General features: G+C 44.7%; 1 protein-coding gene across 6 annotated transcripts in view; it reads right to left on the reverse strand.

Moving 5' to 3' along the window:
- celsr1a (cadherin EGF LAG seven-pass G-type receptor 1a) overlaps positions 1–25,557 on the reverse strand; it is a 377,534-nt gene that overhangs the window by 133,367 nt on the left and 218,610 nt on the right. For all 6 annotated transcript variants that reach the window (XM_086010282.1, XM_086010280.1, XM_086010278.1 and 3 more), the window contains exon 6: positions 18,734–18,822. In XM_086010282.1, coding sequence (XP_085866408.1) covers positions 18,734–18,822 — 89 coding nt within the window. The remainder of the gene's footprint in view (positions 1–18,733; positions 18,823–25,557) is intronic.

A 25,557-nucleotide genomic window follows, 5' to 3' on the forward strand; every position in this document is an offset into this window, starting at 1 on the left:
GAAGTTGCCGTTTGCTTGGAAGACTGCTGTGAAATTCTTCTTTGAATATAGTGTCAAACATGTGCAAAGGGAAACAGACAGCAAGCTGTCCTTTTGTGTGCATGTGGTGCTACTTTCATAAAATGAAACCGTATCGATACCTGCCAAGCAGTGGCATACAGCTCTAGTGCCAGAGTGGAAACATTGGTACTCTGGATGATTGAATGGTTGCCGGGTTCTTGTGTGCCTAATGCTGCCCCCTTCCCTCTCTGCCCTTCCAGGAAACTGGTTTTATTTGGAAAGCTTTGAGAAATGAAAAAAAAAAAAAAAAATTCCAAATATTTAAAGACTATTGGGATGGAAAAATAGTCCTGTTAACCAGTTAACTCCTAAAAAGACTGCATTCTCTTTAGAAATGTCACTAGCTGCTTGTTCTTTGAAAGAACGTTTGAAATATTCTGACTGCAACAATGTTCAGCATGAAGCATGCTCTGGTGCAATGCTGAGCCATGAATTTTAAAGGAATCTTATCAAAGAGATATCATGACATCTGACATGAGCCACATAAAATTTCATAGCCTAACGGCGATACTAACAAACAAACAATTAAAACATTGTATAAAATTCTTCTGTCTACTATTTTACGAGTTATTAACTCATTTAAAACAAACACGTATTCACTATTATCACCAACAGGAATTATTAGGCTCTTACTGTGTTTAAATTGCTTAAATTTCAAGACAACATTGTAGCAATCTCCATTAGATGTAATCCACCAACAGCATTGTGAAAATCACGAGGAGGGCAATAATGGTACAAACCTTCATTCCAATACACTGTACCATAACAGCTGTCCTTTTATGTGCATGTGATGCTACTTTCTCCTCAATGCAGAAAAGTACAAAGTGATACATTTTGGTAGGAAGAACGAGGAAGGCAATATAAACTAAAGGGTACAATCCAAAAGGGTGTGCATGAACAGAGAGACCTGGGGTCGAGAACCAGAGGGCACAGATTTAAGTTGATTGGCAAAAGAACCAAAGGCAACATGAGGAAAAACATTTTTACGCAGCGAGTGGTTAGGATCTGGAATGCACTGCCTGAAAGGGTGATGGAGGCAGACTTAAATGTGGCTTTCAAAAGGGAATTGGATAAGTACCTGAAGGAAAATTGCAGGACTACGGGAAAAGGGCAGGGGAGTGGGACTAGCTGAAGTGCTCTTGCAGGGAGCCGGCACGGGCTCAACGGGCCGAATAGCCTCCTTCTGTGCTGTAACCATTCTATGTTTCTATATGACAGAATTCAGAACTTACCATGAAGAGAGCTAATTCTTCATGCCCGGTGGTCTAACACCATGCTAACAGCAAATATCTTCGGGTAGAGTTTCCGCTTTGGGGGCAAATTGCATCCAAAATTGCATCTGCTTTGAGAAGTGTTCCCCCCCCCCCTCGAGTTGCCATTCAAACTCATTTGTATATTGCCAAACGCAAAATCTGCCATGAGCCAGCGCAATCAGGCAGCATTTTATAATGTAATTTTAAAAAAAATTGCTTTAAAAAAGTATTCCTTGATATATTGAAGAGTGGTAACTTGGTGCAGTTTTATTAATACAGCTGAAAATGGGTTTATCACAAAAATTATGCATTTTTAATCAGTGTCAATCCAACGCCTGTGAGAAACCCGATTTTAAATGACTTTTAAAAAATATACAGAACCATTTGCTAGTTATATTGGGGTACAGTAGCCAGTTTCTTTGAAAATTAAAAAAAGAATTACATTCAAAAAGCTTTTAAAACGTGCCCATTAGTGTCCTTGTGCTCAAAAGAACCAACTTAGTTTCTGGAGCCTCCACGAAGGCCTGTAAACGAGTCCAATTAGGAGAAACTCGCCACGGTGATGAATTCATCTAGGGGCATGGCCAGTTGTATGGGCAGGGCTGGATTCTAGGGCAGTGTTTTTTAAAGCAGTGCAAAAGATCGCGGAAACTCGATTCGCGCTGAACATAATTTGCGCTTAAAATTCCGCAATCTTTTGCGCGGGTTAAGCTGATTTTGGGTGAATTGCACCGAAAAAACCAGCACAACTGAGCGGAAACTCTATATCCATATTGACATAAATGCTGCACAATATTCAATGCTTGTTACCTGCACAGTCTATGTTAGAATTGGGACACAGAGATGATTGTCAAGCACATTAATCAGCGGGAGGTACCCTATTTAACATTAAAAAAACACTGGGATATCCATTATAGCCATCAGTAGATAAATGCAATTAATCTGTGATTCAACTGTTCAGCTATAGCAATTGAACTCATAGTGGGTATTCAGGCTCACTTACTACATTTATTTGCATTTTTAACACAGAATGCAGGATTGTACCAGCTATTAATGGCTTCTCAGCCAGCACAATTGCTGTTTTCGATAACCTACTTGCTATTGTACAATAAAGTAGTGCAGACACAATGACCAAATCCAACCACACCATTCATTGTCTGATGTGGAGACCCAAAAGCAGAAGCCACATTGTCTGCATAGTCATGAAGGTGGAGAAAGGCAGGGTTCTATGCATGGCATTAAATGCTCACATGGAGCACTGTTAACTGATTCCTCTCTCTACCTCTTTCTGTAGTTACCAGCAAATGCGACCGTTGATCGCTGTAATGATAACTACCTAACACCATAATGGGATCATCATCACAAGAACTACAGCACGTCAAGAAACCCACCACCACATCTCCTGGATAATTATGGATGGGCAATAATTGCAGTCTTGCCAGTATGGTCCACACCCCAAGAACATTCATATCAGCGATGCCAGATCAACTTTAAATTAAAGCACTGATGGGCCATTTCCTGCAACTTGTGCAATGGATTCAGCTTGCCAATCTTAACTGTGTTGACTCTTCTGATATGAAGCACTGCCTCAGGTTGATTACGACGGGAAATCTCACATCTTGTGCTTGTCCAGTGTTGGCAGCTCTGCGTACTGTTCAGAGCTAAAACAGAGTGAAAATTCCAAATACAAAAAGATAGTAGACCGACTGTTAAAAAGATCTGATGGAACAACAATTGAAGGCTTAGAAAATGCTGTGCCTGCAATGGTTAATTGCACAGTTTGGCACTGAACCATAAAGAGCAGGTAGATCCCAGGTCCAATCCTACTACATGTTGATTTAACCAATGTCAGTGAGCCAGAAATTCACTACTACAATTTACTTCAGCATTCCCAAACTGAGGAAGGGTGGGAGGGAAGAAGCAAAATCAACCAAGGAGCTTGCTCCTCAACACTATCAAACAATCTTTACTAGAACTGTGTGTGCCAACAACAGGTGACGACAAAATCAGCTGTGCTGGCTTCCATGGTAAAATGATTGACTGATTCCCAAACTTACACAGGAAGAATGCACAGTTGAATGAGGCATTCACTGAATCACACCTCAGCATGATATCCCACCATTAGGAGAGAAATGATAATGGAATAAAATCAAAGGCACAATTGGAGAAAAACAAAGTAATTCTATAAAGCCTACAACCCAAAGTTTCTTCATAAGAGTCGAAAGGCATAGTATCCCTCGGATCTTATTTAAGCTTCCTTTCAAAATTACTGAAAGGCAAATCTTGTGCCTCCACTCCAGCTTTCTCACAAAATGCCAGCAATGGTACAGAGTTATCTTTGTGTAAAACGCAGAAGAATGTTGTGTAAACATGATTTCAGATAATGATCAAATGTAGGCTACTTCTGGACTCAAATAGGAGAAGGGTTGTTTTAATAAATCTTCACAGCTTCTTCAAGCTGTTCCAGGTGTTTGAACTTACATAAGGAAGGCCCAGGCATTATCTTTGCAATCAGCTGGTGGTATTAGCTGACAGATGTGCAATCTCATCAATGAAAATGAGCGGTTCTTTTTTCTTCTGTGGTTGCTGGTTTACAATTCCACCCAAGCATTCTACTACAAATACCTGCCTGCCTCCCCTATTGAAGCTTAATTTACTTTAACTCATTGTGAAAACATGCTGGAGAACTCAAAACAAGCATTCTGATAATTGTCGGTATTCTTTATTGTGTGTAGTTTTTTAAAATTAAAAAGCACATTTATAAAGGACACCAGCAGAGTCTCTATTTCTACCAGTCCTTGGGTATTTAGTCATGCTGAATGTGAAACTTTATAGGCCAGTTAAATACCAGGGTTATTTGAAGTAATGCTTGGCTTTTGAATGAGCCCACATGGAATGGGAAATAGTTTTGACTATCTTTGAGCGTAGGAGGTCCATGGTAAGAGAGGATCTCTCACAGTTATCTTAAGAAACATATCAGGCATGATTTCCTTCTTCATCTAAGTGGCATATTTTAATTGCCTTAATAGGAATGTAATACTCCTATAATATCTCCTATCTGCTTCCTATGTGTTTTTAAAAACTCTTCTCAAACATTCTACATCTAAATTGATTTATAACATTTAACTCACCTTGGTATCTTAGACCAGAAGGTTCATTAACTATGTATTAGGTCTTTCCCTAACTATCATTCTTTACGTGAGTTCTCAATCTCAGGAACATATTAAATAAATAGTTAGAACACTGTATCCTTCACAGTTCAGGAAAACCTTAAGCTTTAAGTTGCACTGAAGGAGCGCAGAGTGGTAATGGGATCTTTGCATTTCACAGGTTATCCTTTCATTTAATGAATTAGAAAGTCTTGCTGCACCTTGATGAGGAATAAACCTCTAGATGTCCCATACATCAATTAGGAACTGATTTCTTTTTGCTCACTCACTTTATGACGCAAAAACATATTGGCAAAAACATATTGGCAGTGACTTCCTGAAGAATGGCCTAAACAATTACTTGCTGACTGCACGTTGTCAGTTAGCTGGCTTTTCGAACGACCACACGTAGCTACCTTTATTAACCAATATTAGTGACTTTGAAGCAGTTTCCACTTCATATTTACATTGTCATGAACTAGTGAATGGAAAAATACAACGCCTCATGCCCAACTAATTGCAGTGCCCCCAAACACATTCACTCTTCTGGTTTCTCTTCAGTCTCACTTATTTTAAAAGCTAACCTGTGGCAAAAAAATCTTTCTTGCTGATCACAGCAAAGAACTATTTTTGGTATTACTAGCTGTTTCTATACATACCAGAGACAAAATATTATGGTCTGGTATGCCACAGGCATGAAGGTGGAACAAAGGATAGTCAAATATGGTAATGTCTGTTAAAGTGCAGAGCTATTCCTGCCATTCACTCCAAAATGAATATCCCCGATAGCTGACTGGAGACCTGGTAATTTCCTGCGATCACAGGTTGAACAAGGTATTTGGCATAGATCAGCGAGTCGACACATTCCATTCAATTCAACCATCCTATGTAAATTATCATCCTACGCTCCTTTTTTGGGGTAGTGGCTTTGGTTGACATCTCTGTATGGGGTGAAGATATTTCCACGTGATAAATCAGTAATCATGTTTCAAGGATCAAGTTTATGTTTCAGATTAGCCCAGGAAAAGTGTCTTTGTTATTTTTACATTGAAGAGAATAGGGGGGAAGAAATTCAGTATCGTCCCGCTTGGGGCGCGATTATCGGCCGGGCGCAAAGTTTAGCGCCTGGTGCTAATTATCGCCTCCGACTGCAAACTTGGCTTTTATCGCCCCTGGAGTTGATTGGAGCGCTAAATCAGGCGCTGCACACCTGTCCCAAGGTGCAAAGGCCGAGGAGTGAGGCGCTAACTCAGAGCGCAGGCGCAGCGCAGGTGATGTCAGTTAGCGATGGAACACAGACACACTGGCGCCGGACAGTTCTTAAAGGGGAGGATCGATCTTGCTCTCCAGTCACACCCTGCTCATTGGAGCCTTGAATCTTGGCCTGGAGAGACCTGTGACTACATTTTCCAGCCAAGGACTATGGAGAGGGTGAGAGAACGAGCTCAGCGTTTCAGCGAGCGGGCCTTGGAGGCTCTGGTTGACGTGGTGGAGCACAGAAGATCGATACTGTACCCAGAGAGTGGCAGGCGGCCTTTGCCGCGCAACTACAGAAGAGTGTGGAGGGAGGTGGCTCAGCACGTCTCCTCCAGGAGCATGGTGACCAGGACCCATACTCAATGTCGCAAAAAGTTCAACGACCTCACTCGGGTCGTCAGGGTGAGTGGATTTTTTTGAATACCTCTCTATCCCTCCATCTCAACCTCACTCTATGGCCAGAGGGTCTTAAAATCCTAATGCGCAACACTCATCCAACACCTATGGCCCTCTCATGAAACACACACGCACATTCCACACTTTGCATACAGTAAGGGCTATTCAACTATGGGAGGCACATCAGGCAAGACCATGGCTGCATACATTAAGGGCTATTGGAGGAAGATGAAGCCGGAGCATCAACGCCACCCTCTCCCGAGGAAGCCCATGCCCACACTGGGAACACATCTTCCCTGGAGGGGAGCAGGGGGGAAAGGTCTGATGAGGGTGAAGCTCCAGGACCCAGCGAGCTGAAGCAACACGATGTAGCTAGGGAAGCTCGGGGGCCTTCTCCCCGGAGGGAGAGTAGGCCAGCGAGTCCTACTGCACTGGACGCAGAGGAGGAGCGGCTCATCGCTGAAATGAACACCCAGGCAGTGAACATGCACACTCAGCTCATGGGTGCAGTGGGAAGGGTGCCCGATTGCATTGATGCACTAGCAAGGAGTGTGGAGCACTTCGCTGTAGCACAGGCGGATGCCACGCTAATGCTTAGTGCTGCAATTCAGTCACTGGCTGCTGTGATCCCATCTCAGGCTGCTCTCATGCAGACTCAGATTGAGGCCACGCGAGCACTGACTGCTGCTATCCTCGCTGGTTTGGACACATTTCCCCGGGGCTCTCACTGCGCCGCAGCAGGCCAGCAATCTGTGCTCCAGCAGATTGCTCCGGATGCTGATGTGCTGCCCCGTGGGAGTGCCAGTGTGTCAGTCGAGCAGGGAGTTGCTGTCCTCTCTCAAGATGACAGCATTCCTGCAGCCACCACTGTCACTTCCCCATTGCACTTGCCACCGCCTGTAGGACAGACTGCTGCCGCCCATGCAGAGTTGGTGCAGTCTGCAGCCGGGCCCTCCAGGCCCAGAGCTGGTCGAGGCCATCCTTCAAGGGCATCTGTAGTCTCAGGTTCTGACAATCAGCAGCCTTTCACCAGCCTTGCTGCAGCCACTAGGGTCCCATTACGGAGGAGCAGTAGGGTGGGAAGGGGGGAAGTGCGCAAGGGATGGAGATCACCCTCGAAGGGCAAAAAGTAGGAGGTGTGACAAAATGTTGGTCAATTTTTTTTATTAATGCCGAGGTTCGTGTTCAAACTTTTGTTTAGTGTTTTAGACATTATCTCCAGGTTGTGAGAACCAGTTATGTTAATTAATGATTTTTTGTGTTTGTTTCTATTAGTTTGTCATGAAGAAATGACACAGAGTTTGTAAAATAAAAAAGTTTTTGTATTCAAAATGTACAGGTTTGGCCTTTGGAATCATTGCTGCCTTGGCCGGCTTAGGGGTTGCGGGTTGGTTTCATTCATATTGTTCTCCATTCCAGAAGCCATTTCCTCAGTAGGGGCCTAGAAACGGCTTGTTATCAGCCGTTGACGGACGGCTCTTGCAGTTTCAACATTGTGGCCCTCCCTCCTGCCTTGGTGCTGCTGATGATCATCCTCTTCCTCTTCCTCCTCCTCCTCCGGTGGTGCTCCAAGGCCTGGTGGCATTGGCTGGGTCCTGAGGATTGCCAGGTTATGCAGCATGCAGCACACAACTATGAAGAGGGAGACTCGCTCAGGCGAGTACTGCAGGGCTCCTCCTGAGTGGTCCAGACAGCGGAACCGTTGCTTGAGCACACCGATCGTCTGCTCAACGATGTGGCGAGATGGCTCTCGTTGTACCGCAGCTCAGCAGGGGTGTTGGGGTTACACTGTGTCATCAGCCAGGTGCACAGTGGATAACCCTTGTCCCCGAGGAGCCAACCACTTGGCAGATGCGTTGCCTGGAAAAGTTCTGGCACAGCAGTCTGGCGCAGGATGAAAGCATCGTGGCTGCTGCCAGGATAGCGGGCATTGACAGAGAGCATCAGCTGTCTGTGGTCACAGACCAACTGGACGTTTAAGGAGTGGAACCCCTTGCGGTTTCGGAAAACCTCTGCATTTGCATGCGGTGCCCCCAATGCCACATGCGTGCAGTCAATGGCGCCCTGCACCATGGGGAAGCCCGCTATCCTCACAAAGTCCAATGCGCGTTCATGCTGCTTGGCCCGGGTCATCGGGAAAGAGATGTACTGGCGTCTCCTTTTATAGAGGGCATTTGTGACCTGACGGATACAGCAATGGACTGCGAACTGGGAGATATTGGCGATGTCCCCAGTAGCTGCTTGAAAGGAGCCAGTGGTATAAAAGTTCAGAGCCACTGTGGCCTTCACTGCCACCAACAGAGACATCCTGGTCCTCAGGAGAGGCTGCAGATCTGGCTGCAGCAGGTGGCAGAGTTCAGTGACCACCTCCTTGTGAAATTGACCAGACATTTTGCGGCGGCGCTAAACACTACCGCCCCGATCTCCTGCGCCCACAGATCTTGACGTCAGTCGAGCATGCAACGCCCTTGTGGCGCCCCCCTCCTTTCCGCCTGGCGCAAGCAACGACAGGGAGACTGGAACATTTCCCAGTCGGTGAGGGGCTGGGGGGGGTGGTGCTATTTAAAGGTGGCCTCTTCCTGGTTTTTTCTGTGGTAGACATTTTTGCACCACTCACTGACAGACAGAGAGATTCTGAGAGAGAGGGGAAGAGACTTCTGCATAGAGTCAATGCTGTGTGAAGTAGTTTTGGCTACTGAGCATCATTTTGCAGGTACTTTTGGATTTGACCTTCATTACTTCGATTACCAAGAGACTATGGGGGGTGCAATGATTCGGGGCATTGTCCTGCGCCTGCAGAATCGGAGGCAACAGAGACGCAGAGAGAGAGTGGCAATCATGGCCAGACAGAGGAGGGCCAACAGGCCTCTGTACAGGAGACCTTACCCTCCCAGGGTATTCCGGGAACAATTCTCCGACATTAATTTGTCTGAGGAGCAGTGTTTGCACAGGCTGCAATTCAGTCACTGGCTGCCGTGATCCCATCTCAGACTGCCGTGATCCCATCTCAGACTGCCGTGATCCCATCTCAGACTGCCGTGATCCCATCTCAGACTGCCGTGATCCCATCTCAGACTGCCGTGATCCCATCTCAGACTGCCGTGATCCCATCTCAGACTGCTCTCAGGCAGCCGCAAAATGTCCGCTCAATTTTAAGGCGCTAACGGGAGGCGCAAACCAACCAATTTTCCCCCCTAGGAGTTTACAATTACTGTAAATATACTTTGTACTTCTCATTCACCTATTTAATTTTAAATAAATTTGTTATTGGCTTACAATCAGAGTTACAACCCGATAGAGCGCATGCTCTTCCATTATTGAAGTTGGGGGGGGGGGGGGTTGGGGTCGATTCAAATTAAGGGGCAGGGGTCCCATCAGAAAATTGGGTCAGGTCAGCCCTCTGTGAGGCAGGTGCAGGTGAACCTACACACTGGGCCATCCCAACCCCATTTCTGCGGGACTTGGAAAATTGAGGCTTAGATTTCAAGCAATCCATAACCCTGGTTTTTCTTGTTCAATTACTTATTAAAAACATAGCTGTGCAGAAATAAAAGGCATTCTTTATCCAGTAGATTTTTTTCAGGTTTGAATCAATTAAAAGATTCTAAATCTTTTCATTTTTCTAAGATATGCTGGTGGTCGGAAATTGCAGCTGTTGGGTATAAATGCATTTTCACAGTTTATCAATTTTATGAGGGAAAGAATTCCTATCAAATGAGTGGAAGCTTTTCAAATTCCATTACAGCGATGGCACCTTGACAGGCAATTTATAGAAGCAACACGACATGTGCAGTCATGCGTCTGTTTTTTAATACACCTTTAGTCATGAAGCTGTCACTTACTGGATTGTTACAGTTATCGCTGCAATCTCAGTGCTGATCTCATGATATCTAAAAGGGGAAGGGGGAGCGCGTTGCAATAACTTAATTATATATATTTTTTTCATTTGCTCCCACCTATGATATTCTGTGCCTGGAATAAATAGCACATAAAAGTTTCACTGTCTGACCCTGACCATGAAGGTACTGTATCAGGTTTGATCCTCGGTCTTGCTGCAGTAATCTCAGTTTGGGAGGGGCAATTGGGGGTTTTACAATTGGCTGCAGCAACCCTGAGCTAGAGAGTGGGGAGAATCAACCAGGGTTCCCATTCCTCACCATTATGCAACGGTGTGTGTGTGTGAGAAGAGGATTGAGCTTGGCTTTGATTGCCAACCTCACAGTCAAATAGTCCGCCAACACTCACTGCCTAAATTCATACATGAAGAATTATGACGAACTAACAGAGGGCAGCTCGGGAGCTAATGCTGGCATCTTTCTGGGGCACCAGTGGCAGTAGGACGAGGCAATGGCACCATGGGAATTTTAAATATCGCTGTGGAAAAGCATAGTTTAAATCTGTGACAGTTTGGGTCAGATTTCCACCAGTTGTAATTAATACATAATTGGTCCTAAACCATTACAGGAAGCAGACCAGCACTATTCAAGTAACAAAAACTCCATGGAAACCATCCTGATGTGTACATTGTACTTATGCCAAAACCGACTGAAGCCAGAGTTGAATTACATGTCTGCTTATTCTCTGTACCCATCTCACTCTTTTCTGTCAGTATCTATTCCTTGCAAAGACACATCTTGTTATACTAAAGCAAATAATTTTAACGACAGATTGTTTCATTATTGTGAGCAAATTGTTACTTGTTTCCTCTTCTCTTCCCGCCTCATTTTTCTACATAGCATTCTTGACATTTTCTGAGCATTTGTATAATTATTTGATGATATATGGATTCCACACTAGGTGCGAAGTGGTAAGTAGATAATGCACTATTTTTCAATCAGTAGTTAAAGGAGCATTCTAGGGAAGACTCACATGTGATTTATAGGCTTCCCATATGGATTTGCAGTATTGTGATGCAAAATAAAATCTAAACTTAGTTCCAAACTGTTGCTTTACATTTGAGTACATCAGTGGCTACTTCACATATCAAGACAGCTGCAGCCATTCCCCAGCTCACGAGCATTATAATGATATATATCTGGAAATCTCACTGCAGAGGGTGAGCACCAACAACTTTCATTTATATAATACCATTAACAGTAAAAGAAAAGTCCCAAGGCACTTCACAGATAGGTATCTGGAAAATGATCCCCAAGCCAGGAAAGATTAGGAGAGGGTGAAAACATTATTTGAACAGATGGGCTTTGAGGAGGCTTCTTAAGGAGGAGAGATGGCAGGGTTTAGAGAGGAAATAGCAGCGAGTAGGCCCAGGCAGCTGAAGGCTATGCTGCCAGTGATGGAGCAAAGGGTGAGCGGATTCACAAGACCCAGGAGTTAGATAACATTATAGTTCAGCACCATATACCCATCGCATGAAAAGTCTATACTGCTGTCCATCAGACAGCAATACAGCCAAAATAAAATGGCACTGGGTTCTGCTTATCTCTGTGCTGTAACGGTTAACTATAGGACTTGGCATCAAGCACTCCTACATCAGCATGTGAGAGACACCGTGAACTTAAGCATGGGGTCTGGGAAGTGATTGTAACCATTCTGATACACTGTACAAAGACAACCTTACTGAAAAATCAAAGCCACAAATTAGTGTTGGTGATATTAGCAAAGTTTGGTATTGTAGGAACTGGGGTTCCTAGCCGAAGGATTGAGATCGACTCAGAAAATCAAAAACAATAAAATTTAATGAACAAACGAAGCTGTACAGGAAACTGTAGGATACAATGCAAATAGGTCTGGTCTGCTTGAAAGCCTCTCTGGAAATTGCTAGAAGGTTCCGAGCTCAACTGCTAGCAGGTTCCGAGCTCAACTGCTAGAAGGTTCTGAGCTCTGACGTCATGACGTCATCACGTTCTTCCCGCCGTTGAGAGATCACGTGACGGACGGCATGACGTCATCACGCGGAGTACAGGAAAGAAGCCCTAGTACAGTTAACAGATACATTAAAGGTGCAGCCCCCAGCTGTACTACATTGCTGTAAAAGGAATTATATACAATTGTCCGTAATCCTCTGGTGGTTCCGCCATAGTATGATATTTTTCCACCTTCTATTTTAACAGAGAAATCAACCCATTTATCCTTATAATAAGCTATTATCCCCAACAGCAATTTCAATTAACTCACTGAAGGCAAGTACAGATTTCATTTGATATTATGTTATTGGCCACTCCGGAGGCAGAGCATCAAATTCTTCATTCCTGTGAATCTCCCTGGAGTATATTCCTTTAAATACTGGAGCACCTGTTGCAGTTTGATCGAATCTTCTGTTTCAGCTTCCTGGCACAGTAACTGAGTATTTCTCATTTTGATTTGCAACCTGCTGCACTGTTACTTCATTGGCCAGATGCTGCTGTGATCACTATGATTGCTGCTGGACTCTATACGAAGGTCCTACACGCCTGATCAACGCCAGGCAGTGTTCCACCACTCTACTCGAAGCATGAACTGTGGAGCACATTTCTGATCAATGAAGATTTCAGAAAGCACTGACCAATTCAGCAGAGTACAGCTTCAGGTATTTGTTTAAAAGTATCTGCTGTCGAAAAACAGAACACCAAACTTAAATATCAGATTAGGAGCCCAAAATAAAAATAGAATCCCAAATTTAGATCAGAAGATGCTTCACTTTTTTTTATTATTCATGCTCAGGATATGGGCGTGGCTGGCATGGCTGGCATTTATTACCCATCTCTAGTTGCCCTGAGATGGTGGTGGTGGGCAGACTTCTTGATGTAACTGAGTGGCTTGCTAGGTCACTTCAGAGAGCAGTTAAGAGTCAACCACTTTGGTGGTGTGGGAGTGGAGACACATGTAGGCCAGACCGGGTCAGGACGCTAGGTTTCCGTCCCTGCAGGATATCAGTGAACCAATTGGGTTTTTACTTCATGGTCACTTTTACTGATACCAGTTTTTCCAGAGTTTTTTTTAAACTGAATTCAAACTGCTATGGTTCTCTGGATTAATCCAGACCTCTGGATTGCTAGTCCAGTAGCATAGTCACTACATGACCATTCCCCAATTATTATTGTGCCTCAGCAGTGCTGTCCCACATATATTCCAGGAATCAAACCCAATATGTGTATCACTTATCCCAAGCACTAGGCCCACTCTTCAAACATACAAGAACACCCTGAGCTACCATTAATGTATCAACACACAACATGAAATACATCTTCCATTGGTGATAAAATGCAAGAATGTTCATTTGATCAAAGTTATATTGGTCTAGCCTGGTTGCAGTGCGTTTATTAAACTCTGTAGAGTTTAACTCTTTAGGATCACAGTCCCAGTTCATGAACTGCGCTTCAGTCCTGGCAGCTCAATGCAGTGCTTCCCACCACACACCAACTGTTTTCATATCTGCTTTCAATAAAAACAAAGCATAAATTCTGCCTCAATGTTATCTTCCTGTCATTCCAAGCCAGCACCTCAGATCAGAAACCTTTACACTTTATCATGAATAGAACAGCCAATGAACCGACTTCAAACAGGAAGCTGTAAATTCCCCAGTCACATTTTGCACTGAAGCTCGTGTAGAAAAACTGAGAAGCTGCAGCGATAAACAGTGCTGACAGCTTGGCAGAGGAAGGGGACAAATCCATCTCCAATAATATTATTAAACTACTGCACCTGACAACAGCCACATATTTCATTTCTCTAATGAGTTGTTATGGTGTTTTTAGATGGAAGTTTGGGTTAACCTATGAACACTCCAACCTTTTCAAGCCAGATTTGTCTATCCTGTCAGTCTGCTCTAATACTTTCCACAGAAACAGTACCCACAAATGGAATATGTGCAGAAACTTAAACACAATCATGTTAGAACAATTAATCTGCTGGTTATTAAAGGCAGTGCATAAAAGGTGCAGTTAAACATCCAGTACTTCAGAAGACCTATGTACATTCCCAGCATGTTTAATCAGGGGATTAGATTACCACGTAAACCAGTAGAACCCAAATTTGATCCCTGGTCTATGATGAGTCACCTGACATCACACAAGGCAGTAATGTGGCACTAGAATTGCAGATAAAATAAAATCAGCCACGGTTCCCGTTGTTCACCAGCATTCAGTGATCCTACTGGAATGTGATCATGCCTGGCTATTAGGTACAAAATTAGGCTTGGCTGTGACCCTCAACAGTAGAATAGCCCACCAGCGCCAACAAAGAGTGACAAATTAGACAAAGTACGAGAGGACTGGTGCCACCTGTGAACCGCACCCCAATGATATGTAAATCCACTTGGAACCGATCACTTGAAAACGTGCAAAAGTAGCTCAGGGATTATTCTCCTTCTCCCCACACCTTCCATTAGGGAGTACACACCTTGTGCTTGGCAGCTCTTTATATAAAGCATGCACTGTCCATTGTCATGCACATGGGCCCAGATTATTTCTGATACACTTCAGACTTTTTACAAAAGTATATATAAAGCACTATAAATGAGAAGAATTCCTCCTCATTATGTAACTGCCAGCAGGAAGGGACATGTACGAGCTAAAAAAAGACTCAATTTAACAGCCACCAGACAACTCTTTACACTAACTTCTCTTGGAATTTGTTACAGGACACCTGTCCAAAATGATTTTGGAATATGTGAAGAAACTTACTTTTGTAACAAAACTAAGGGGGAAAAAAATCATCAAATAAGAATAAAAGCTTGAATAGTCAAGGGGTTTATAATCTATTCTCCAGACTATTTCCGGATTTTATTTCCTGTTTTCTGTCTCCATTTCTTTCACTGCTGCTTCCAACATCACAACACAGTCAGGGTCTGGGATGTTCTGATGATGTGATTATAAATGCTTTGAATTATTCATAATAATGCTCACACTTTATGATTTAAGATGGAAAAATGAATAAAACAACTCATTAATATTAAAACAAAGTCTGCAATAAAGACTAAATAACGAGACTATATTAGGTGTCAGCACGAAGTATCTCTGATAGCTAGCGACACTTCTAAAAGGCAATGACACCTCGAATTCTTGCACATAATACGCCTCTAAGACAGTTTATTACATAAGTACTTCTGATGCATGTAATTTTTTTGCGGCTTTTTTCCCCAAAAGAGAAAATATTTGTAGAAACTTTAACAGTTTTTAAATATCCATGCATTTTTTCCCTTTCTGGTTTCCCCATGCACCTGCACCATCCCCTGACAGAGTGGACCTGTGAGACGCATCAGTTAGGCACCAAGAGCTGAGTGGCAGCAGCACGGGATGACTTATCATCCAGCTTCTAGCCCTCCCCTGAGATGGGGGAAACACAACCCCCTTTGCTCCTCCCCAACTGTTCAGTCAAGAATGGGAACTTACCATGTGGAGAATTGTGTCGACAATCCGACAGAGCAGCACTCTGACAGTGTGTTTACACGCCAGCCTACCACACCCCCAGGCTGTCTAATGCATAGATACTTTTGAAAAATTAAAAACCCAGCAACAGGTTTCCCAGCTAGTCAGGAGTGAGAAACCAATAAAAGAAATGCAAGATTGAAATTTCTCCCAGTAACCAGATATGGCTTTAGAACCCATTTCACATAAACATCACTGAGGATAAATTGTATTCCTTTTAAGTGACTGACACATTACAGTGTACGATAATGAGCACACCAGTGTGCACAAAAATTAATAAACTTTAGACATGCTCAAAGAGACAATTATAGTTTTAATAAAGGTAAATGAGGCGTTGCACTGTCACCAACATTTGAAGCAGGCTGGAATTTGTTGTGTATGCAGAAAGCAAATCAGAGTCTGGCAGTGTCTCTGGAGTTGAGTAAGAAAATTCCACTGTCAATTAATGTAAATTAGTACCTGCCAGTTACTGCAGAGGCAAAAGAAAGAATCTTAATGGGAAAAAAAATCTGTTTCGGATCCATCCAATCAATACAAGATGCTCCGGAGAATGTGTATACTCCATTTAAGAGGCACTTGCTAATAAGTCTCATTTCTTTAGGCACCGAGTCAAACCCTGTATATTGGGTTGGTATTTGGTTAGTGTTCTCTCCTGGTGATTACTTTAAATGTGATCACATTAATTATCAATGGCTGAGAAAAAACTATTGTTTGCTGTGCTGTCAGGTCCTTAAATGGAAAGTCCATCTGAACAACATGCATGATAGGTTTAAATAAAATCACATTAAAAAAAGATTTATATCCAGTGATAGATATTGGAACATGCAGCTTAAAGCTCTGTCCCAATATGAACAGCATGCTCGCTGGACATCCTTTCTAGTTAGACTAACCTGTGATTTTTGTTGTGCAATAAAAAGGGGAAATCTGGGTCAGTCTTTCCACCAGAGCCTAGAGGTAAAGAGGAACTCAGTATTGGCCAATCACAAACTGGATAAAGGGAATGGTTGATCATTTTGTGGTGCCCCCCTTTAAGAAGCTTTTACCTGAAATATTGGAGACTGTTTCCAGTGCAGACAGGCTGAAGTACCTTTGAACTTGGTGAGCAACAGCTTGAAAGTGCTTTCATACTGACAGTCATTAAATCCATCCTCTTGCAAGGCACAGCTCAGTAAATGGTCAACAAAAAAATGGAGTAAAAATTAAGTAAAGCAGGGCGGGTAATGGACACCAGTCAACACATGGTTAAAGCCTTGCTATGGGAGAGTACCGATCATAGGCTTACAACCAGGGTCAAGAAAACAAGTAGTTTTTAGCAAGCCTCCTGCATTCATTGAATTTACAGGAAAACTATAACCTATTCACGAGAGGCTACAGTGCCCGAGGTCAGATGGAATTATTACGCAGAGTGGATAATAAACCGTCATTCAGGTTAACACCCATCTGGTTTTTTTTTTTACAGTCAGTTTTATGAGGAGGATTTACAGTTTTTATCTTTAATGGTAAATCGAGCAGCAAATGTCAGGGGTCATTTTCACTTTCAGCGATGATGTAAAATGGTCGATGTCGGATCATCTGCCGACTGAAGTCGATGGAAAGGAAAATCGGGCGGGTGTATATCGGACGCCAATCCGATGTCCATCATCTTACACCATCGCAAAAAGTTAAACCTTTGTGTCCATCTTTGGTCATTGTTTTTTTCATCTAGCATTGCAGGGTTTACAATAAAATATCAAAACTCGGCCAATTCAAACTATTGCAGTGACGGCGAAGGCAGCAGAGATGATGTTCAGTGTCACCAGCAAGGAGTGGAGTGGCTGGGACCAATTATAAAGATACATAACATGTCAACAGAAAGAATTCAGGTAAAGAACTTGCACTAACTGGGATGCCTCCAAATAAAGAGACATAAACGCAAAAACTGAGTATCAAAACTAATACCCGAGACTGTTACCAGACAGAAACAGCATCTTGTGGAGATAACCTATTAATCAAAATAGTAAACAGGGTAAAACAAGAGTCATTTGTCAGGTTGGGCAAGAGAAATGAGAAAAAGGAAAAATCCTACAAGGCATCTGCCCTGAAAAGCAGATCCCCTTTCAACTGACATGGTATAACGCTGACTGTGGTCAAGGAAAGATCGGCAGAATACAGTATACTGTACTGCTCTGGTTTGCTGAACTAAGTCAATATAAGAATTTATGCAGCACAGAGCCGACCATGAATGGGGGCAATGACACATGCACATACTTCACAATTAGGTTAAGGCACACAGAAACAGGTCACTGGGCAGGTCAGCTCACTGCGCCATGGGCACTGGGATGTATTATGGTCCCTTACATCAATTAGGTTTACAATCTCAGCCGTATTGCTGTGGGAAGGTATTGAGAAAATCAAAGCAAGGCTCAGCTTGGGCTGCTCTTTCACATATTCTGGCAGCCTGCACACAGCTACTTTGGGCAAGGCCAGTGAGGTCACTCATTCCTTTGGCTGCAGGTGGTTCATGAGCTGGAAGAGGAAAACTGGGCAGAAAAACAGACGGATTTCGAGGCCTCAGCAGTGACGGTCGTCCTGGTCAAACAGTTGGTTGACACTCACTCTCCAGGCTCACACCTGAAGAACGGATTTGTGGACAGCACTCCACAGGGCTGCAGGCACCATATTCTAGCACGAGTCACTGTCATCAGAAAAGGAGGAGTAAGGAGAGTAAGTTGGAGGAAAATTATAGATACAGCAGCACCCAAAGCATTAAGAAAAATCACTCGCTTTTATTTTACTGCTGCTTATTCTATAACTAAGGCTGCACACTGACCACAAGCTCAGACCACAGTAAACAAGCCTGCTCCGTTCCCGTTTTTATGACTGTTCCCGGTACAAAAAACAAAAGGAGCCACGAGCCACTATCAGATGGGATGTACTGCTGGTCACAACACACAGCGGACAATCGAGTCCTGCACAATACACTTCATCCAGAATAAAAACAGTAAGTGGAACAGCAAAGGCCATCAAAATGCTCTGTTCAGCAAAACATGTACAATTTGTACAATTATGGACACTTCCCCAAATGTCCAAGGGATGTGAATAACTAAAGCCAACAGCTGAGACGCTAGCTTTCCAAACAGCTCAGTTAGTTTTGCATAATATAAAAGGACATCCCTTCACATTACTGTCAGAGACACTCACATGTGCATGCATATATACATATTTTACTAGTTCAGTCACAGTTTTCCATCCTGCAATCTCATCCTTCACCTACCTTATTGTAGTACTGCACCTGGACGGAGTGCCACTGTCCATCACTTACTCCCCCTGGTATGAAGGGTGCCACTGTGGTGGTGGACTCTCCTGTTAAACATTAGCAATTCAGTTAGGAGCGCACCATGAATGCAATCAAGCCAATGTCACATTACATTTGTAAAAATATAAAAATAATTCCTAGATTTCCTGAAGGTTCCCTGCATGTATGGCCTTCTCTCCTCTGTTCTGGATCATACAGGTGGAATCATACAGATCTGAGCTTCAGTAAACTAAGTGGATTATTGCAATAATACAGCCTTTAGCAGACTTTGGGAAACGTTGGATATTGGTTCATAGAATCACAGAAAGTTACAGCACGGAGGGAGGCCATTTCGGCCCATCGTGTCCGCGCCAGCCAACGAAGAGCTATACAGCCTAATCCCACTTCCCAGCTCTTGGTCCGTAGCCCTGCAGGGTACAGCATCCCAAGTGCACATCCAAGTACTTTTTAAATGTGGTTAGGGTTCCTGCCTCTACCACCCTTTCAGGCAATGAGTTCCAGACCTCCACAACGCTCTGGGTGAAGAAATTTCCCCTCAAATCCCCTCTAAACCTTCCCCTAATTACTTTAAATCTGTGCCCCGGTTTTTGACCCCTCTGCTAAGGGAAATAGGTCCTTTCTATCCACTTTATCTATGCTCCTCATAATTTTATACACCTCAATAAGGTCTCCCCTCAGCCTCCTCTGTTCCAAGGAAAACAGGCCCAGCCTATCCAGTCTTTCCTCATAGCTAAGATTCTCTACTCCCGGCAACATCCTTGTAAATCTCCTCTGTACCCTCTCTAGTGCAATCACATCTTTCCTGTAATGTGGTGACCAGAACTGCACGCAGTACTCTAGCTGAGGCCTAACTAGTGTTTTATACAGTTGAAGCATAACCCCCCTGCTCTTGTATTCTATGCCACAGCTAATAAAGGCAAGCATTCTGTATGCCTTCTTAACCACCTTATCTACTTGGCCTGCTACCTTCAGGGATCTGTGGACATACACTCCAAGGTCCCTTTGTTCATCTACACTACTCAGTGTCCTACCATTTAATGTATATTCCCTTTCCTTGTTAGCCCTCCCCAAATGCATTACCTCACACTTCTCCAGGTTGAATTCCATTTGCCACTGTTCTGCCCACCTGACCAATTTATTGATATCTTCCTGCAGTCTACAACTTCCTTCTTCAGTATCAACCTCACAGCCGATTTTAGTATCATCTGCAAACTTCTTAATCATACCCCCTATATTCAAGTCTAGATCATTGATATATACCACAAAAAGCAAGGGACCTAGTACTGAGCCCTGTGGAACCCCACTGGAAACAGTCTTCCAGTCACAAAAACACCCATCAACCATTACCCTCTGCTTCCTGTCTCCGAGCCAGTTTTGAATCCAACTTGACACTTTGCCCTGGATCCCATGGGCTTTTAACTTCGTGACCAGTCTGCCATGTGGAACCTTATCAAAAGCCTTGCTAAAGTCCATATACACTACATCAAACGCACTACCCTCATCTACCCTCGTTACCTCCTCAAAAAATTCAATCGAGTTTGTCAGACACGACCTTCCCTTAACAAATCTGTGCTGACTATCCTTGATTAATCCGTGTCTTTCTAAATGAAGATTTATCCTGTCCTTCAGAATTCTTTCCAATAATTTTCCCACCACCGTTGTTAGGCTGACTGGCCTGTAATTACTTGGTCTATCCTTTTCTCCCTTTTTAAACATTAGCAGTCCTCCGGCACCACACCTGAAGCCAGAGAGGATTGAAAAATGATGGTCAGGGCCTCTGCTCTTTCCTCTTTTGCTTCGCTTAACAGCCTGGGATACATTTCATCCGGGCCTGGGGATTTATCCACTTTTAAAGCTGCTAAACCCCTTAATACTTCCTCTCTCACTATGTTTATTTCATCCAATATTTCACACTCCTCCCAGATAGCAATGTCTGCTTCGCCCCCACTTTAGCTTTGCTGGGTGGCAATAAATCCAACAAATAACTCATAATTAAAGTGATGGAATGGACATCGAGAAAAAGAACGATCGACCGAGAACATGCAGCGGAATGTTTTGATGTGTGCAGCCTAGGGATGTATTTTATCATGAAAGTACTCTGTGAATGTGTATCCAGCATATAGAGGGAATTCTGGAATAAGGATGCATCAGAGATATAGGAATAAATGTTTCCGGGACCCCGACTTCATTGGTGGAGCTTTGCACGCACAGAATCATACAACACAAAAGACGACCATTTGGCCCATCATGCCTGTGCTGGCTCTCGCTCCCCTGCTCTTTCCCCAGTGCCCTGCAAATTTTTCCTTTTTAAGGAGTGATCCAATTCCCTTTTGAAAATTAGTATTGAACCTGCTTCCACCACCTTTTCAGCCAGTGCATTCCAGATCACAACAACTCACTGAGTAAAGATTTTTACCCCAGAATGAAATGGCTTTTCCCCTCGACTTGCACTGCAACCATTGGAGTGATGGGGGAGAACAGGAATTACACTTCACTGCTAAGAGGCAAGTTCTCCTGTCAGCTGAACAATAATCCACCCAGCACAAGAGAACCCCCGCGTGCCCCCTCCCCCTCCGCCCAACCCCCATAATGCCCCAGTCAGTAGTTCTAAACAAGTCTGTCCCACTGCCAAATGAAACATGAAAAACGGCAACTAAGACAAAACAGCAGCTGGGGAAAAAAAAGAGTATAAATCTTCTTTCAACAATCCTTATCAAACACAAAGGAGTGCCTATTTGGGGCAAAGTAGAATCCTAACCAATTTAGGAAGAAAGAGGGTAAAGCAAATGCAGAATTCCAATAAAAATGGGGTTAAATAAACTAGAAAGTTACAGTAAACAAGAGGGAGCAGAATTCCAGCGAGTTGGGCCGTGCAGTAATCTGCCCATCTTCCCCTATGGAGGACACTGAGGGACAGAGGTTGGGAAATGGCTGGTCAGAGAAGTGGAAGAGTTTTGATCAGTGTGACTGAAACATAAAAATGTTGTACATGACATCAGAATATAAACCCTTTTATAGATATACTAGCTGGAGTGCCGGCGGTGCCGAGGCTTTTTCAAAGGCATGTTGTTGTTGGAAGAGAGAGAGAGAGAGAGAGCGACTGGGGGGAAGAGAGAGAGCGACTGGGGGGGAAGAGGGAGGGGAAGAGGGGGGGAGGGGGTGGAGGGGAGGGAGGAGGGAGAGAGGGAGGGGGAGGGAGGGTGGAGGGGAGGGGAAGGGGGGGAGGTGGCGGGGAGGGGGGAGGGGAGGGAGGAGGGAGAGGGGGGGAGGGAGGGGGGGAGGGAGAGGGGGGAGGGGAGAGGGGGGAGGGGAGAGGGGGGAGGGAGGAGGGAGAGGGGGGAGGGAGAGGGGGGAGGGAGAGGGGGGAGGGAGAGGGGGGAAGGGAGGAGGGAGAGTGGAGGAGGAGGGGGGGCGGAGGGAGGGGGGAGGGGGGGGGCGGAGGGAGGGGGGAGGGGGGGCGGAGGGAGGGGGAGGAGAGGGGGGGCGGAGGGAGGGGGATGGGGGGCGGAGGGGGGGAGGGAGGGGGGAGGGGGAGGGAGGGAGGGGGGAGGGAGGGAGAGGGGGAGGGGGGAGGGAGGGGAGAGGGGGGAGGGAGGAGGGGGGAGGGGGGGAGGGAGGAGGGGGGAGGGGGGGAGGGAGGAGGGGGAGGGAGGAGAGGGGGCAGGGAAGAGAGGGGGCAGGGAAGAGAGGGGGCAGGGAAGAGAGGGGGCAGGGAAGAGAGGGGGCAGGGAGAGAGGGGGAGGGAGAGAGAGAGAGTGAGGGGGGAGAGAGAGGGAGGGGGAGAGAGAGGGAGGGGGGAGAGAGAGGGAGGGGGGAGAGAGAGGGAGGGGGAGAGAGAGGGAGGGGGGAGAGAGAGGGAGGGGGGAGAGAGAGGGAGGGGGGGAGAGAGAGGGAGGGGGGAGAGAGAGGGAGGGGGGAGAGAGAGGGAGGGGGGGAGAGAGAGGGAGGGGGGAGAGAGAGGGGGGGGAGAGAGAGGGAGGGGGGAGAGAGAGGGAGGGGGGGAGAGAGAGGAGGGGGGGAGAGAGAGGAGGGGGGGAGAGAGTGGGAGGGGGGAGAGAGAGGGAGGGGGGAGAGAGAGGGAGGGGGAGAGAGAGGGAGGGGGGGAGAGAGAGGGAGGGGGGGAGAGAGAGGGAGGGGGGAAGAGAGAGGGAGGGGGGAAGAGAGAGAGGGAGGAGGGGGAAGGAGAGAGGGAAGGAGGAAGAAACCGGGAAGCCCAGACTAAAGATGGCGCTGTTCGGGCCCACATTGAAGTTCCGCCATGATCAAAGATGGTGTCACGAGGAAATTGTCGTGCCGCCAGGATCAAATATGGCGCTGTGGTGTCGCTGCATTGAACTGCTGCCAGGATGAAAGCTGGCCGGGCCCAGTTGCCGGGGTAACCCTCCTCCCCATCCGATCTCCAGAGCCGGTTGCCGGGTTAACCCTTGAGAGGGGGGGGGGGGGTGGGGGAAGAGGGATAGGGGGCGGGGCCAGAAAGAAAAAAAAGCTGTCTGCCAGCCTTCAGGGTGGGTGCAGCCAGCCTTGAAGGTGTGTGAAGAAGCCGGCGGCCATTTTCTCATGTCGGTTGGAAGCACGGAAAAAAAAAATTTCTTAATTAAAACTGCAAAATTTCTTTACTTTTAAAAAAAAGTAGCTGCATGGTACAAAATCGGAAATCTTCTAACTTTATATGTTCTTTCCTTAAAAACGTTCGGCTTTTGTATATCTTCTAACGTTATATCTTCTTCCCTTAAAAAAACTTTCGCCTTTTGAAAACCGAAAGTTTTTTAAGGAAAGAAGATATAAAGTTAGAAGATATAAAAACTGAATTATTTATTCTCTATCTCTTCACTTACATTGCAATAGTTGCTGCAGTCACTCCAGTGCTCGCGAAGACTAAAGTAACTTTTATTTATTCTGTCTTATTAAGCATCAGGCCCCGCCCACACACACCATAGGATTGGTCAACCATCACGTGATGGGGAGCCTGAAGGGGGGGGGGGCGGTGAGGGGTGGGAGGAGCTTGCCAGAAAACAATTGCCTAGGGTCCAGCATGGCTGGCAACAGACGCCCAGGCTTAGAGGCCTACCTGCAAAAACGGGGAAAGGTAGGAAAATTAATGAGATTAGATAAAAGATTTAGAAAGTAATTAACTTTTTTTAAAAACAATTTCTGAAAGTAATTAACTTTTTTTTAAAAAGAATTTCTGTTTTAAAAGGAACTTCTTTTTTTAAAGACGCAGAAAGCGGGAAAACGAAAGGAAAAGTTTGGAATCAAGATGGCGGCGACTCACCTCGGTTTAGAACGATAAGGCCCGCCCACACAGGCACCGATTGGTGGACCGTCAGGTCACCAAAGCGTAGGATTGGTCAATCGTCCCGTCACTCGACCGTAGGAGGGCCCGGCCGCACGCGCCAGGAACCCGCCGTACGATTGGTCGACCTCGACGTCACTCGATGCTAATGAGCGGATAATGAGCGGAATGTTGAACGTTTTTTGGATACCGCGGGCGCAATTTTGTCCGGCTGAAACGTAAATACGCTTAGGACGGTTCTGGAATCGTCAGCTTTCTTTCGACGTAACGCACGTGTAGGTACGCTCTATAACTTTCGAGTTAATTCAAGACAGACAGACAGAAAGAGACAGACAGACAGACGGAATGACAGACAGAAGTATCCTTTTATATATATAAATAAAAGATAGATAATAACAATTATAAATTGGGGTTAATTCTTTGTTGTGTTCAAACATCTAAAACATCAGAACACACAAAAGCACTGGAATTACAATTCTAATAAATAAGGTAATTATCAAGCGAAATGAGGTTACACAAGACTGTGCATTTCTGTAATACCATCCCCATCAAGCCAAAAAACTAGCAAAAACTGACCAACAGCTTCAGAAAAACTGGCACACCCCAACAAAAGCTGACACTTTCAAAACAGTCCACAATATAAGTCTATGGCATGTGAAAGTGAGTAATTACCCTGAAAGTGCAGTGGAACATGGACTGGTAACTAAGCTATAGGTACAGGTAACATTACTCCATCATCCTGGGGAAGGGAGAGAAATATAAGCACATGAAAGAGGGATATAAATGTTAAAGGCGCAAGATTTTTTGATAGAAGGTCTGATGAGAAATTTGGGGGATTTCTTACACTATTTAATCCATTTTGCAATGCTTTGGAATCTACAATGAACGTGGGAATTGTATCGCTTTTCTTTTAGAAAGGAATTTACTCCCTATTTGTAATTTTTTGAAATGTTTTTTATATCCTAAAACTTTGCTCTCTCAGTAGCACCAGATAATATATTAACGGAGAAAAAAGTTTTAATTAATTTTTTTTAAAACATTGTTTAAGAGGAAGTAAGGGTTGAAATGCAGTCTTATTGGCCAAAGGATTGTTCTAGCAGGGCTGTAGAAATGTTCAAATGTACAGTCCTTCCAAATGCTGTACTCTTTCCCTCTCCACCCCCAACACCTCCACACACATACCCCAGCTGGTTAACTTTAAACATGTTTATACTTCATAATAATTGATAGATTTATAATCTAGAAAAAGGAAAAACAAAGTGACATTGGGTTTCAACAGAACTAGACCCAGCTTTCCTAAAAGCTACAGTAAGAGTCTCTCACACCCTCCAACACTCACCCCAGTTCATAGATGCTTGCCATCTTTTCCAGACCCAGTTCACACATCCAATTCCCCTTCCTCCCTCCTCAATTTTCTAGCACTCTCCATCCTTCTCTCCTCCGTTAACACTGGCACGCTCCTTTCTTTCTCCCTCCCTCCCTTTGGTTA

Source organism: Somniosus microcephalus, chromosome 17 (assembly GCF_052327205.1).
Source record: "Somniosus microcephalus isolate GS21.2 chromosome 17, FLI_Smic_1.0, whole genome shotgun sequence".
Lineage (NCBI taxonomy): Eukaryota > Metazoa > Chordata > Chondrichthyes > Squaliformes > Somniosidae > Somniosus > Somniosus microcephalus.